A 15,070-nucleotide genomic window follows, 5' to 3' on the forward strand; every position below is an offset into this window, starting at 1 on the left:
AGCCTGCTTCGATTCTGTGTCTCCCTCTCTCTCCGCCCCTCCGCCGCTCATACTCTCTCGAAAATAAATACACATTAAAAAAAAAATTCTTTTTCTACAACCAAAAGAAACCAACGTGGTCAGTGTATATAGGGTCATGTTGCTATCTGACCTAAAGGCTAGTACTGGTTATTCCTTCCAAATTTTGGGTGAAGGGTAGAAAGGGTAGAAAGCTCCCTCTCTGTAAAGAAACAATGGCCTAAAGGGACCTAATGGCAGAGGGGGATCTGTGCTCCTCGGCAGGAGTAGGGGATACCAGGAGTTTAGGTCAAAGAACAGCTATGGCTCAGATTCCAGGCTTTTTCAAAATATTTCTAATGATGAAATGTATGTAGTTTCACTTAAAAAACTGAGAAAAAAAAAAAAAAAGGAAAGTTAAGAAAATTAAACCGTCCATAATCTAACCACACAGCTTATATCACAATGCATTTCTTCCCATTTCATCTTCTAGACACGTCCTTTTAGGAAGCTGACAATCACACTGAAAACTTTTTGGGCTGTTTTCTTCTGTTAGGCCATCAGTTTTCCTTACATCTCTAAAATTTTATACATAACTCAGTATTCATTGTTACATAAGTCTCTTACGTGGATGTACCCATACCCTTTGACTCTTCAAGCAGCAACTACTGGGAAATACCCCGTGGTTAGCTTATATTCTTAATAAACCAAACCTGATGATTACAGAGAAAAATTAATTCAGGCCATGTTTCCAAGAGCACTTGCCAAAAGATGATCACTGCAATTTGCTTCTACTGGTCTCCTGACCCCCACCTCGCCTCCATCCTTGGCAGCCAGAGCGATACTCTTCACCTCCAAATCAGATTACAGCACTCCTTTGCCCAAATCCTCCCACGGCTCCCCCTTTCAGAATAAAAGCCAAGGGGCGCCTGGGTGGCTCAGTCAATTGAGCGTCTGGCTTGATTTCAGCTCAGCTTGATTTCAGCTCAGCTCATGATCTCACAGTTGGTGAGACTGAGGCCTGCATCGGGCCCTGTGCTGACAGTGCAGAGCCTGCCTAGGATTCTCTCTCTCTGCCCCTCCCCTGCTTGTAATCTCCCTCTCCCTCTCTGTCTCTCAAAATAAATAAATAAACACGAAAAAAATAAAAAATAAAAAAAAGAATAAAAGCCAAAGCCAAAGTCCCTTCAAGGACAACCTGCCCCTCCCTCAGGTCTGTCTTAGACCCCCTTCCTGGTGACCTGGCCACCCTGGCTCAGACCTCCACCTCTCCCAACACCTCCATTCCCTGATTAACACTTATTGCCATCTAACACAATATACAATTTCCACATTACATATCTTGTTTGCTGCCTTTCTCAGTGGACTCCAAACATCAGGAAGGCAAGGACTTTCTTCTGTATCCAACTGATTGGAAGGCTTAGTCCTCACACACCCAAGGACGCTGCCGTAGGGATCAGAGTAGCGTTTCTCAGTCTCCCCACCAGTGACATCCCGGGCCAAGAATTCTTTGTCGTGGGGCCGGTCCCGTGCATTTAGCAGCATCCCTGGCCTCTACTGACTAGATGCCAGTGGCTCCCTGCCCAACTTGTGACAATTAAAAATGTGTCCAAACATTGTCAAATGTGCTAGGGGACAAAACACCCCCAGTTGAGAACCACTGGGTTAGACAGACGGGGCACAACTCCGAGGGGAACTTGGTGGTCCCATTCTCAGTAATACTGATCAAAACACACAACAAACCCTAATGTGAGCACACAGGAGAATAAAGTAACCTGCTCAGGTCACACGGACACTGTGCAGCGGAAGCAGAACTCATCACCAGGCCCTCTTAACTAGCACAGCGCTCTTCCTCTGTGCTGGCCTCTCTGCCCACAAGCCCCTCCATTTCTGCAGGTGGAAGCAGGCAGTTTGGGTTCAGGAAACAGGGGGGAAGGGGTGGGGCGGGCCTCTGCCCTGCGCTCTCAAGGCACTCCCTACTACTAAGAGGTACATCCCATACTGTGGTACCTGTACCACTCACAGCACCTGTCGGGGACAGGATGAAGGGCCGAGAGTCAATTCTATATATAACTCCACCATCGGCATGGCACCTGGCCCAAAGCGGGTGCTCCAACACGTACTAGAGGCAGGAAGTGTCTTACCAGTGTCCTGGCGGAACTGGGTCCAGCTGGGGAGGTCAATGATGTAAGGGGCCAGCGAGGGGTCAGCTTGGCCTAAGGGGATGCTGTGGGCCAGACTCCCCAGCCCGAAGCGCTGGCCCTTCTGCTGGACAAACTGCTGCTCGATGTAGCTGCAGACAGTGGCACTGTAGGGGTGCCAGGTGCCCAGCCCGTCCTGCCATTCCCACACGGCCACTGCCACGGGGCTGGTGTACACCTGAGCCAGGGAAGGGCCTGGGGCCATGGCCATCTTCCCCAGGACTCCCTCTTCCTTCCCAAACGGTTTCAGACCACTCTGGGCTGAAGTCTCGGGTTCATTGCCCAGTGCTTCCAGCAGACCTGTAAACAGGACAAACAGTTATCAACATACACGGTGTCCCTGAGAGTTGGCCTCAATGCAGGGGAAAAAAAAAGTATTTTCCCACAATCACTTTTTTCCCTAAAAGAAAAGAGCATTGTGAATCAAGTACCTGATCCTGTCTTTTTGTTCAGGCAGCCAGGAAGAATTCAGTCAATCAAGCAACGTACCTGCCTCTGTAAATGTTCAGGAAGATACTGTGGAGTGAATTTTGGGTGCTAATCAACAGCCCAGCTTCTTTTTACCAATCATTTCCTTCTGACCTAACTACTGAGTATATCCTTGTATACTGTTTTCGTGAGTCACCCCAAATCCTTCGTGTACTGAGGCCACAATGACCCCTTACAATTATGTGAACACTCTATGGTTTCCAATGCAGGTTTGGGAGATACCGCTATGCTCCTGATGGGAAAAACCTGTGTCTCAGAAAGGACTAGGGGCTCAAGGACCCTCAAGAGGGTCAATGGCAGAGCTGAGACTGAAAGCCTGGTCCTAGCTCCGCCCAGGTCTCCAGGGTACCCAAGAGACTTCATTAACCATGAAGGGTGCCCTAGATAAACATTAAGATCTCACAGATGCAGAAGGCCGGCCTCTCCGCACCCGTCTGGGCCTAGCTGACCATCAGTCAGGCCCAGAGAGTTTACACCCAGCTCCTGAGACACTCTTCTCTCAGCCACCCTCGCCCATCCTCTTCTCTTGTAAACTCTACTCAGCCTTGAGGCCCAGCCTGTGTGGTTCAGGGAGCCCTTCCCTGGCTCACGTGAGCTTCTGCCTTGCAGCACCGGCCAGAATGCTAATGCCTCTATATATGTATGAGGAGGAGGACGTTTCAGAATTTTCTGCTCCTCCAGACAGCAGCGAGCCGGGGAGTCTGTCTTGTCCACAGTCCTATCGTCAGCTCAAGCAGAGATCTTGTCATGTGCTAAGTGTTGTATACATACTAGTTGACAACACGGCTGAACGCGAAGCCGCCTGCAGTGGTCTGAGGAAGGGCACTATACTGTGAACGTACCACGCCAGGCGCCCGGAGCACCAGCACTCGGAGTTCAGTAGGAACAGGACCAGTGTAGTGGCAAACACCAAATATACCTGTCTCGTGTACGCCTAACAGACTGACAAGGTGGCATTTCTCCCACTTTACAAGGCTCAGAGAGGTCAAGGTCTTATTGAAGGTCACATGAATACTGTTGAGTGGCGGCAGAGAACAAGCCCAGATCAACCCGGCTCTAATGTCCATTTCTGAGAGAAGAAAACTCAGCCTGACTCCACCTTGGGCTCCACTTACAGGCCGCGCTGAGAAAGGCGGAAGGAGAGAGGAAGCTGTGTCCCAAGTCCCCCAGCACCCTCAGCGGTTACAGCACGTCCACCCAGGGCCCCGGTGCCAGTACGGTTCCCAGTCACACCATCTGTTCAGATTCCTACACAACCCTCTTAAGTGAACACGCTGAATTTTCTCCCCATTTTGCAGATGAGGAAATCAAGGTCCAGGCAGTTGTGGGGACTTGCTTACACAGTGGGACCCTGGGCTTTTTGCTGCTGTCCCTGCGAGTGCACTGCACTGTCAAGGTGTCGAGAAGGCCAAAGACACCCGCCACAAGGAAGGCAGAGCTGGAGCCCTAGGTGACAGGAACAGGCACAGGCTTACTTACTCCACTCGCTGTGTCATCCTGACAGAGGTACCCGAGCTCTCCAAGTTTGCTTTCCCCTACTTGACAATGATGATAACAACATCCATGTTCCGTGCTTTTCACGGGCATTCAGACAGACAGGTGGTACAGAGCACACAGCAGATATCCGCGGAGCCTGTCCTCCCTCCCTTTCCCTGCCCACCCCTGCCCCCCATCCCCCGGGGCCTCCCTCCCACCCCTCAAGTCCAGGTGAGGAGCGGCAGCCTGGGGCGGCACTGGGCTACACAGCACGAGAACGCGGGCGATGAGTCAGGCCTGCAAGAACGCGGAGCATGCCCGCGGGTGCCAGGGCCGCCAGTGAGCTGCCAGCTGCTCCAACAAGAGCACACATCCCACTCTGGAGGATCAGACCTGGGATGCCCTTGGGTGGCTGGCTTATTAGCTCCGTGACTACAATTAGAAGTCTCTGTAACCACATCCAGGTACAAATCACAGGACCGGTTTCAGAGCCAGCTACTCCCGGGCCCGGACTTTCCTCCTGGCACCTCCTGGCAGGCATCACTCACCCGGCAGGCAGCGGGGGCCTCCCACAGATCAGCACCCGTGGTCCGCTCCAGCATGTCCGCACATCCCCGGATGAACCAACTCGCAGAACTTTGCCAAACAGCCAGAGAAATGCAGGCTAGTGCTGCAGCTCAAGTTTTTCCTGAACGTGTTCGGCCTCCACTGACCAAGGGCGCACCCTCCTCAGGCACTGTTGGGGTCCTAAAGACCCAGAGATGAAAAAGACACGGCCGCTGGTCCCCCCTCAAACCAAGGCCTCCACCTTACATCCAGCCATACCAAATTTTAGCAAGTGCCAGAACATTCCAAGCCATTTCCTACCACCTCACAGCTGTAGATCCTGCTGCTACGTGTGTCCAGACTCCAGTCTTCTCTTCACCAAGAACCCAAACATGCCCATCTTTCCAGAATCAGTCACAGCACCCCTCTCCTGAGCCCTCTGACCCACACCTCACCAGAAAAGTGCTGACTCCACCCACCTGTGAGTCTTCACTGCATATCCTACTTATCCAAACATGAACACGACGACATCCACTGGTCTCGGTGTCTGTCTGCCCACCGGAACAGGAAGTCTCTGAGGACAGAGCTAGTGCTGGCCCAAAGCTGGGGCTTTAGTTCTTCAAATGCCTAATATCCCAGAGGGTCTAAAACCCCAGCGGACAGAAGAGAGGTGAACCTTCTGCTCCAGGGGCCTGGGGCACATTTGAAGCAATGCCCAAAAATGCCCACTGGCATGGCACCTGAACAGAGCAATTACGCATGTCCAACAGCCATGTCAATGCGCCCATTCTCTGCAACAACCTCAGCCATCACGAAGCTGCAGTCCAAAAACCTAATTTGTCTCGGCTCCTAATGATGGGGGCTATTTAGGGTGTTCCTAATTATGAAAATAATAATTATTATAATTGCACATAGAAATAGTCCTCGATCTGGAAGTAACCTGAACACCTACAATAATGGAATTCTTAAATAAGTTACAGTACATTCTAATGATGGAATATAAGTCTTGAAAAATGTTTACAAAAGGCTTACAGACCTGGGGCACCTGGGTGGCTCAGTTGGTTGAGCAACTGACTCTTGATTTAGGCTAAGATCATGATCTTGCGGTTCGTGAGTTTGAGCCCCACGTCAGGCTCTGCGCTGACAGAGCAGATTCTCCCTCTCCTTCTGCCCCTCCCCTGCTCCCGCTCTATTTCTGTCTCTCAAAATCAGTAAACATTTAAAAAAAAGAAAGGCTTACAGACCTAAGATAATGTTCACGACAAATGAAAAATACAAGATATGGAACTGCACAGGCCCCACTGTTAGGCAGGAGGGTGTGCCCTTTATTGAACACCTACTGCGGGGCACACACTCTGCCTGGTGCTCTTGTCATCCAGCCCTCAACCCTCAACTGGAATTATGCCCATTTTATAGACGAGAGAACTGAGGCCAAAAGAAATTAAGAATTGGGGTGCCTGGCTGGCTCGGTCAGAAGAGCATGTGACTTTTGATCTCAGGGTTGTGAGTTTGAGCTCCTCATTGGATATAGAGATTACTTAAAAATAAAATCTTAAAAAAAAAAAAAAAAGAAATTAAGAATTTACCAAAATCTATGATGCCATAAAACCTATGTCCTTTCTGCCCTGCATGAACTAATTTTTAAAAGGCTGGAAGGAAGGGGCGCCTGGCTGGCTCAGTTGGAGGAGCCTGACTGAGACTCTTGATCACCATGAGTTCAAGCCCCATGCTGGGTGCAGAGATTACTAAAAATAAATAAACCTAGAAAAAAAAAAAAAGGCTGAAAGGAGAAAAAAGACTGGAAGGAAGATCTCTAAGTTAATAGGAGTGATGGATCATGGGATTTTTTTTTACCTCTTTCTGTACATACAAATGCTCTACAATGGTCATATTACTTCTTATGAGACCAAAGTAACATTTTAAAAAATATTAACGGGGCACCTGGGTGGCTCAATCAATTGAGCGTTTGTCTCTTGGTTTCAGCTCAGCTCATGATCTCATGGTTTATGGATTCAAGCCCCATGTTGGGCTATGCACTGGCAACTCGGAGCCTGCTTGGGATCCTCTCCCTCTCTCTTTCTGCCCCTCCCCTTCTCGCCTTCTCTCAAAATAAATAAACTTAAAAAATAAATTAAAAATATCAACAGCCTTGACCACGAAGAAAACCTTCCTGCTTTCCTTCGCATTTTCTTGTGCAATTTAGCTGCAAATCCTGTCCACAGTACTGTGGCTGTGAGGCACAGAGGAAATTTGCTGTTCTACCAGAGAGGAGTTTTCACACATAAGAAAAAAAGTTACATGTGTCCCACAGTCTTTCTATCCCCAGAGGATTTAGAAAAGCTTTCGAACAAGATCTGAGCTGGCACAAGAACGTGAGTGAAAACCATCTTGCCTAATTGTGGGCCTCCAGGTGGGTGAACCACACGAAGGGATCCCACCACAGCTGCGGCCTCTGGGCAGAAGGCTTCGAGTGTGGTGTTTTTTTTTTTGTTTTTTGGTTTTTTTTTTTTTAATTTTTTTTTCAACGTTTATTTATTTTTGGGACAGAGAGAGACAGAGCATGAACGGAGGAGGGGCAGAGAGAGAGGGAGACACAGAATCGGAAACAGGCTCCAGGCTCTGAGCCATCAGCCCAGAGCCTGACGCGGGGCTCGAACTCACAGACCGCGAGATCGTGACCTGGCTGAAGTCGGACGCCTAACCGACTGCGCCACCCAGCGCCCCTCGAGTGTGGTTTTTAAAGCAGTGCTCACACTGAGTGATCACCACCTTGCCAATACATGAGGACCCCACTTCATCCCTCCAAAGCCCACCCGTACCGGGCTCAGCAGTTCACCCTGCAGTCCATGCTTGGGACAGTGGCTGTCCCACACTCTCCAATGTCCCGAGAGGAGATGGAAACGGAGAGATCTGTCAGGACCCCCTCGGCACGCGCACACATATGCTCCACACTCGGTGACTTTGGGGCAGTCACTTCCCTGTCTGTAGACTCCACCACTCAGGCAGTCAGATGGGTTTGCCAGCCTGTTACAAGCAGTGGAACCTGTTTCCAAATGTGATCACAGGCCACCCACTGAATAAAATATAGGAACACGAGGTGTTCTTTTTGACACAGAAATGGTCTTCATTCCTTCTTCTCAAAACGCCCAGGATGCTCTTCTGCAGAAGAGTTCTGAAGGGCATGGATGGGAAATCAGCGAGAGCAGGCAAACAGGAGGCCTATTTTTTTTTTTTTTTTAAGTAGGCCCCACACCCAGGCCCGACATGGGGCTTGACCTCACGACCTAGAGATCAAGACACTTAACTGCCGGAGCCACCCAGGTGCCCCAAGGAGGCCTATTTTCTATTCCACCTCTTCTTCGGACCCTTTCCAAGAAGCTCAGCCTGAAACTCCATACCCACCAGTTGACCCAGGGAGTATAACCTTCCCAGACCTCTCACAGTGCAGCCAGCCCCCCGGGTCCCATCAGGAAGCCCTCCCGCAGACCTGGGAAAGTCCAATCCTGCACCCAAGCCCAGCAAAGAAATGTTCTACCTGACTAGAAACGTTTTTTTTTTTTTTAGTTTTTTTTTTTTTCCCAACGTTTATTTATTTTTGGGACAGAGAGAGACAGAGCATGAACAGGGGAGGGGCAGAGAGAGAGGGAGACACAGAATCGGAAACAGGCTCCAGGCTCTGAGCCATCAGCCCAGAGCCCGACGCGGGGCTCGAACTCACGGACCGCGAGATCGTGACCTGGCTGAAGTCGGACGCTTAACCGACTGCGCCACCCAGGCGCCCCATAGAAACGTTTTTAATACAAATTAAAAACAACGGAACATTATTTTTTGGCCTATCAAAATAGTAGAAAAAACAACACACACACACAAACACCCTTTAATTTCAATACTTGGTGCTGGCAGGAGTACAGAGTCCTCATATCACTGGGAAGGATAAACCCTTTCCAGAAAAGTGTGGTAACAGGTATCAAGTGGTTTAGAAATGCTTACTCACTTTGACCCAACAATCTAAGGAGATTGTAGAAACCCTCTGACATAAAGGTATTTGCTGTAGCACTATTCTGACCAGGTAAAAGAGAAGCAGAGAGAGAACTCAACAGAAACACTAAAATGTTCGGGACAGCTGCGGCCACTGACTAGAGAAACCTCAGGAGGCCTTTTGTTCAACTTCCTTACGTACCTGAACTCTTCACATTTTCTAAAGTGAGAAAGTATTACTTCTGTTAGCAGTAACACGTCTCTTTAATATGCCCAACACCTTTAAAAGATCATAAATAGAAACCAAACCAGCACCACCGTCATGACTTAGCATTGTTACTTTAGATGTCCACTGACTATCCCCGTGGCTTTCACAAACAACAGACCTGGTCAGAGTACCATGGCACCTCTTTGCCAAGAGACATCCCCATCTCTGAGTTGCAAGAAAAGGTGCAACCACCCAGGTGCCTGAACTACTGCAAGAGGTAGGCACTGCAAGACGAGGCTTTTGTCTTGAAGAGAGATGGCTCGAGCCGGTGCCGCCCAGAACTTACTAGGTTTCTGAGTTATGGAAGGATACTAGTACATGATCTGTCCCTTGCACGCTGGAAGGGAAGTGATAACTCCTCCTCTAGCTGTGCCTACCTGAGCCCTCCAGGGGCTGGTCAGGGCAGAGCCTTCAAATAGGGCACCGAAAGCCACAGGCGACAGGCACTAGCAGATGGCAGGCACTAGCAATCTTCGATCCCCTGTATCGAAGGATCTCTTTGATCCTTCTCTACCAGGAGCAATGTGACCACTGGTGACCTGTCAGGACAGAGTCCTGGTCCCCAGGCCTACCCAGGGGTCAAAATGGGGGAGCAATGGAAGCAGTGGCAGGAGTAACAGCGATGGCTACCAACCAAGAGCTTACGAGGCACCAGGTGCTAAGAAACTCACATGAGTCCTGGGGCGGGTCTTCTCCTGACTTTATAGATGAGAAGAGGAGGCAAAAAAGGATGACCAACCCGCCCAAGCATACACGGGTATAAAGAAACCCAAATCTGTTCCCAGGGTCCACTGAGACAGAAGGGGTCCACTGATGCTGGACAAATCGGCCTGCCAGATGTGTTTTTCCTGGCCTATACAGTTTTCAGTTTTTTTAAAAACTGAGTTGATGTTTAAAAATTGGAATATTCACCATTAAAAAAAAAAATTCCAGATTTCCAGCTTTTAGAAAGCAGAAAAGTTGGCAACATTTGCAGCGCTGACCTAGATTCATTATCCATCCGGCAACAACTCACTAAACCACTGTGGTGGCTGGGACACACTCTCGCCAGGTCACCACGGTTACCGTGATGGCCCCCCCGGCAGGAGTGAGCAACCTTCTCCTGTAAGGGGCCAGAAAGTACACATATATTTTAGGTTTTGCAGAACACAAGGCATCTGTCACATCTACGCAACTCTGCCACAACAGTGTGAAAACAGCCACAGACAATGTGCAAACTAACCACAGAGTGATCAGTGTACAGCTTCCCCAACACCCATCGCCATGCTCACAGTGTCCTATAGTTGAGAAATACTTCTCTGAATCCACGTCTCTATCAGAAAGTAGGAAAGGGCCTCTGCTGACATGCCAGTCTTCCCCCAGTACCTGAGGGCAGCTTGAGACTCTCTACCCTGTGAAATCTTTACTTTCACCCACTCCTCCACTCTGGCAGAAGTGGCCACTTCTAACAATCAATGTCCATGTAATATCTGAGTGCAATTATCTACCTGGCCCTCCACTAGGGCATAGGGTCCTTAAGGCAAGGACTAAGGTCAGGAAAAGACTTTTTAAACAAGATACAGAATGCTGAGTACAAAAACAAAAAAGAAAAAAAAGGGGGGGGGGCGCCTGGGTGGCTTGGTCAGTTAAGCATCTGACTCTTGATTTTGGCTCAGGTCATGATCCCAGAGTCATGGGATCAAGCACCACGTCAGGCTCTGTGCTGACGGCACCGAGCCTTCTTGGGATTCTATCACTTCTCTCTGCCCTTCCCCCACTCACACACTCTCTCTCTCTCAAAATAAACACACATGAAAAAAAAAAACATTTCACTATGTGAAAATTAAGAATGATTGTTCAACATGGGGCACCTGGGTGGCTCAATCGGTTAAGCGTCCAACTTCGGCTCAGATCATGAACTCATGGTTCATGAGTTCAAGCCCCACGTCGGGCTCTGTGCCGACAGCTTGGAGCTTGGGGCCTGCTTCGGATTCTGTGTCTCCCTCTCTCTCTCTCTGCCCCTCCCCTGCTCGTACTCTGTCTCTCTCTCTCTCTCTCTCTCAAAAATAAACATTAACAATTTTTTTAAAAGAATGGTTGGTCAACAAAAGACGTCTTTAAGTAGAATGACCCATTACAAGCTGGAAGAAAATACTCACAATATGAACAAAGGATCGAAATCAAGAATATATAAAGAACTCTTACAACCAGTAAATAATAAAAAGTTGGCAAAAATCATAAGCAAATACTTCACAGGAAACACACATGCCAATAAGCTCATGAAGAGATATTCAATGTCAGGGCTCAGGAACATAGAAATCAAGATCCCAATGATCCCATTTTATATCCATTCAATCAGGAAAAGTGAAGTCTGCCTATAGTGAGTGTTGGCAAAAACGTGAAGCAACTGAGTCCCATGCGCTGGTGCTGAGGGAGTGGATACTGGTAGGACCACTTCAGAAAACAGTCTGGCTACATCTATGAAAGTTGCACATGATGGATGACCCAGCAAAATATCACCCCTAAATTCATACCCAAGAAAACCTCTTGCACCTGTACTACAGACGTGTATGGGGATGTTCAGAGCAGCACATTTGCAACAGCAAAAATCTGGAAACAACTAAGTGCCCATCAGTGGAAGATTAGATGCATAAGCTGTGGTGCGTTCACGGATTCTTCAGTAATGAATACGAATGAATCAGAGGACATGCAATAAGATGGGAAATCTTAGCAACGTTTTCTTACTTTCCTCAGCAACACATAAAACTACATGAGCATGAAAGCGAGGGGAAAATGGTTATCTCAGGATGGGGAGAATGATAAAATGACTACAGGTAAACTTTCGTTTCAAGCTTTTGTTCTGGGTGGGTGGAACGCGGTAACTTACTACATTCCTTACAAATCACTTAGGAAATAAGTAAAAGCAAGCCATGCGTGAACAGTGATGAGCATGTATTAATCTAGCTCTGTGTTTACCCAAAGTAGAAATGAAAACCAACACATTTTAACCCAAGTACCAAGCCCTACCCCTGACACAGGGTTTCTGTGTGGCCCATGGCCCCATTCCTGCTGGCCTCTTAGGTACCTTTAATATGTCTGAACCCAGGGGCGTCTGGGTGGCTCACAGTGAAGCAACCGACTTCGGCTCAGGTCATGATCTCATGGTCCGTGGGTTCGAGCCCTGCGTTGGGCTCCGTGCTGACAGCTCAGAGCCTGGAGTTGCTTCGGATTCTCCGTGTCTCCCCCTCTCTCTGCCCCTCCCCTGCTTGCACTCTCTCTCAAAAATAAACAGACATTAACAAAAGCTTTTTTTTTTTTTTTTTAAGTTTAATATGTCTGAACCCAGACTCATCTTCCTTCCTGATTGTCCTTTTCCCCTGGATTCCCTGGCCCCAGGCAGTTACGAGAAAAAGCTGGGTTTCTAGATCCTCACAACCTTTCCCCTCCAGCTCCACAGCTGCCACGGCTTCCTTTTTCTCCTCCCTCCTCAGTCCCTGTTGCTTGGGACTTATATGCCTCTCACCCTGATAAGTATTCTCTCTGAAGTGGCTTCCCCAAATCTGTCTCTCCTTCTGGTCCACCTGAGAGGCAAGTGCAAGATTGAGCCTCCTGAAGTATACTTCCGGAATAAAGTTCAAGTTCCTTAGGTTGACACTGAAAGCCCATCACAGTCTGGTCCCTTCCTATCAACTGTATTTGCCAGGGAGCTTCCCTTCAATACCTTACTTTTGTCTGTGCCTCCCCTTCCCCCAATCCATACCTGCTACCCCCATATACATCCAGTTTTCCCACCTCCATACCTTGGCTCTGTGCAGAATCCCACCCACGTAGCTACACATCCTCACCTTACCCATACTTTCAAGACCCAATTTATTTATTTTTTATTTTTTTAATGTTTATTTATTTTTGAGAGAGAGAGGGGCAGAGAGAAAGCACCACTGGGGGAGGGGCAAAAAGAGTGGGAGACAGAAGATCTGAGAGGTGGGCATCACTGACAGCAGAGAGCCCAACATGGGGCTCGAACTCACGAACCGTGAGATCATGACCAGAGCTGAAATCGGACGCTTAACAGACTGAGCCACCCAGGCGCCCCAGGACCCAATTTAAACAGCACCTCCAAGATGCCTCGATGTGCCCGACTGAAAGAAAACACCCGCTTATCAACTTCCACAGCACCTGTCTGCCCTCCACAGTTCTCTACGTCCATTCTATCTCTCCAAGGAGACTATGAGCAAACTGGGGGCCACATCTCATGGCATAAGGAAACAGTCACAAAGAGAATAACCCAGTCGAATCCATCCCATACTTTCCAGCCAGTGTGCTCATCTAAAATGCCTCTTCTGCTGGGGCGCCTGGGTGGCGCAGTCGGTTAAGCGTCCGACTTCAGCCAGGTCACGATCTCGCGGTCTGTGAGTTCGAGCCCCGCGTCAGGCTCTGGGCTGATGGCTCAGAGCCTAGAGCCTGTTTCCGATTCTGTGTCTCCCTCTCTCTCTGCCCCTCCCCCGTTCATGCTCTGTCTCTCTCTGTCCCAAAAATAAATAAAAAACGTTGAAAAAAAATTTTAAATAAATAATTAAATAAAATGCCTCTTCTGCTGGGGCGCCTGGGTGGCTGTCGGTTAAGCGGCCGACTTCGGCTCAGGTCATGATCTCGCGGTCCGTGAGTTCGAGCCCTGCGTCGGGCTCTGTGCTGACGTTCATGCTCTGTCTCTGTCTCAAAAATAAATAAACAAACAAAAAAAAAATGCCTCTTCTGCTAAAATCCTGCTCCCCGGAGCCTTGGCAGGGCCCCCAAAACCCTCCGCGCTCAGCCCTCTCCCTACTTCACCAGCCTCCTCTACCCCACACCCATCCCTTGTTGCTTCTGCCACAAGGAGCTCCTTACAGGGGCCCAGGCACACCAGGCAACTTCTGGACTCTGCAGACGTCAACTCCTCTGTGGGGCTTCTTCCCTCCTTTCCAAGTCCTACTCCTCCTCCACGACTCACCTTAGTTTTCCTCTTCCCTCCTACCCCTTCCTGGACAAACGGGGTCGGGGGGTTGGGGTCCTGCCCTGCGACTCCCCCCTCTCCCCCTCCGCCTCAACACATACCGCACCAACAACACCTTGCCACTGCCTGTGGTTCGTCTGTCTCTTCCGCCAAACCATGCGTTCCCGGGTGACAGAAAGAACCGTTGCCCACCAGTGGACCCCAGCACTGGGCATGGGCCTTGACACAAAGGAGGTACCCAGTTTTGTTTGTGCAGGAAAAAAAAAAAAAGAGACATAAACATTTCCAGGTCAGATGCAGAAAACATGACTTGTGTCCTTCATCCCATAAAGCATGCCCTAATGGAAACCACGTGGAAAGTATCCTCTAAGACTGGTTAAACAGGAGAAGCCCTTGGCAAGAAAGCACTTGAATTTATTTGAAGACAGTTGGCAATCAACTATCAACTCCCAAGGCTGACTTTTCATCCCGGAGACCTCAAAGTCCAGCCTCCCCTACCGAAAACCAGATTGAGAAGGGAGCAATGTAACGTCCCCGGGGCTCTTACCTTTTCTCTCTGGAGAGCTGGCACAAACTGTCCCTTCTTGATGGAGACAGTAGATCCTTAGGAGGACTGACTTGTTTGAGTTCCCATCTTGATATAAACGCAAACAACAAAAGCCGAGCAAATCCGAAAGGCCTGCTGACTCGGCAACACAAAATTCCAAGGCACCTTTGCCAACAAGGAAAAAGATGATCAGGTTTTAAATTGAGAAACAGCAGTCAGTGAAAGCGAATGCACAGATGTTGGGTCTGTGTGCTGCGGCTGGGGACTGGAAACCACCAGGTTTATTTTCCAACAGCCTGGGCAGGGCAGAAGGTACAACAGTCTCCCTCCACCCACTCAGTCATCAAGGGAACGGTGGAAACAAACAAACAAACAAACAAACAAACAAACAAACACCTCAGCAATTTCATGAAAAGGCCTAAACGGACTCCATAAGCCACTCTGCAGTGATAAGTATCCAGAAAATGAACACACCAGAGAGGGTGAAAGTTTGGCCAAGGTCACACAGCAAAAGAACAAGAGGCCTAGTTACAGCTACCCTGATGGTAAAGCCTGATGTTGGCTTCATCAGAAAGTTCACCTTCCAGAACTCCAGAGGA

The 15,070-nt window shown here is 49.0% G+C and overlaps 1 protein-coding gene across 2 annotated transcripts in view; it reads right to left on the minus strand.

Annotated features, from left to right (window-relative positions):
• DTX2 (deltex E3 ubiquitin ligase 2) overlaps positions 1-15,070 on the minus strand; it is a 36,376-nt gene that overhangs the window by 20,401 nt on the left and 905 nt on the right. For both annotated transcript variants that reach the window (XM_040456083.1, XM_040456082.1), the window contains exons 2-3: positions 14,472-14,636; positions 2,142-2,498 (exon numbers count right to left, since the gene is read on the minus strand). In XM_040456083.1, coding sequence (XP_040312017.1) covers positions 2,142-2,409 — 268 coding nt within the window. In that variant the 5' untranslated portion in view covers positions 2,410-2,498; positions 14,472-14,636. The remainder of the gene's footprint in view (positions 1-2,141; positions 2,499-14,471; positions 14,637-15,070) is intronic.

Source organism: Herpailurus yagouaroundi, unplaced genomic scaffold (assembly GCF_014898765.1).
Source record: "Herpailurus yagouaroundi ecotype Mexico unplaced genomic scaffold, PumYag 216, whole genome shotgun sequence".
In the NCBI taxonomy this organism is placed as follows: Eukaryota; Metazoa; Chordata; class Mammalia; order Carnivora; family Felidae; genus Herpailurus; species Herpailurus yagouaroundi.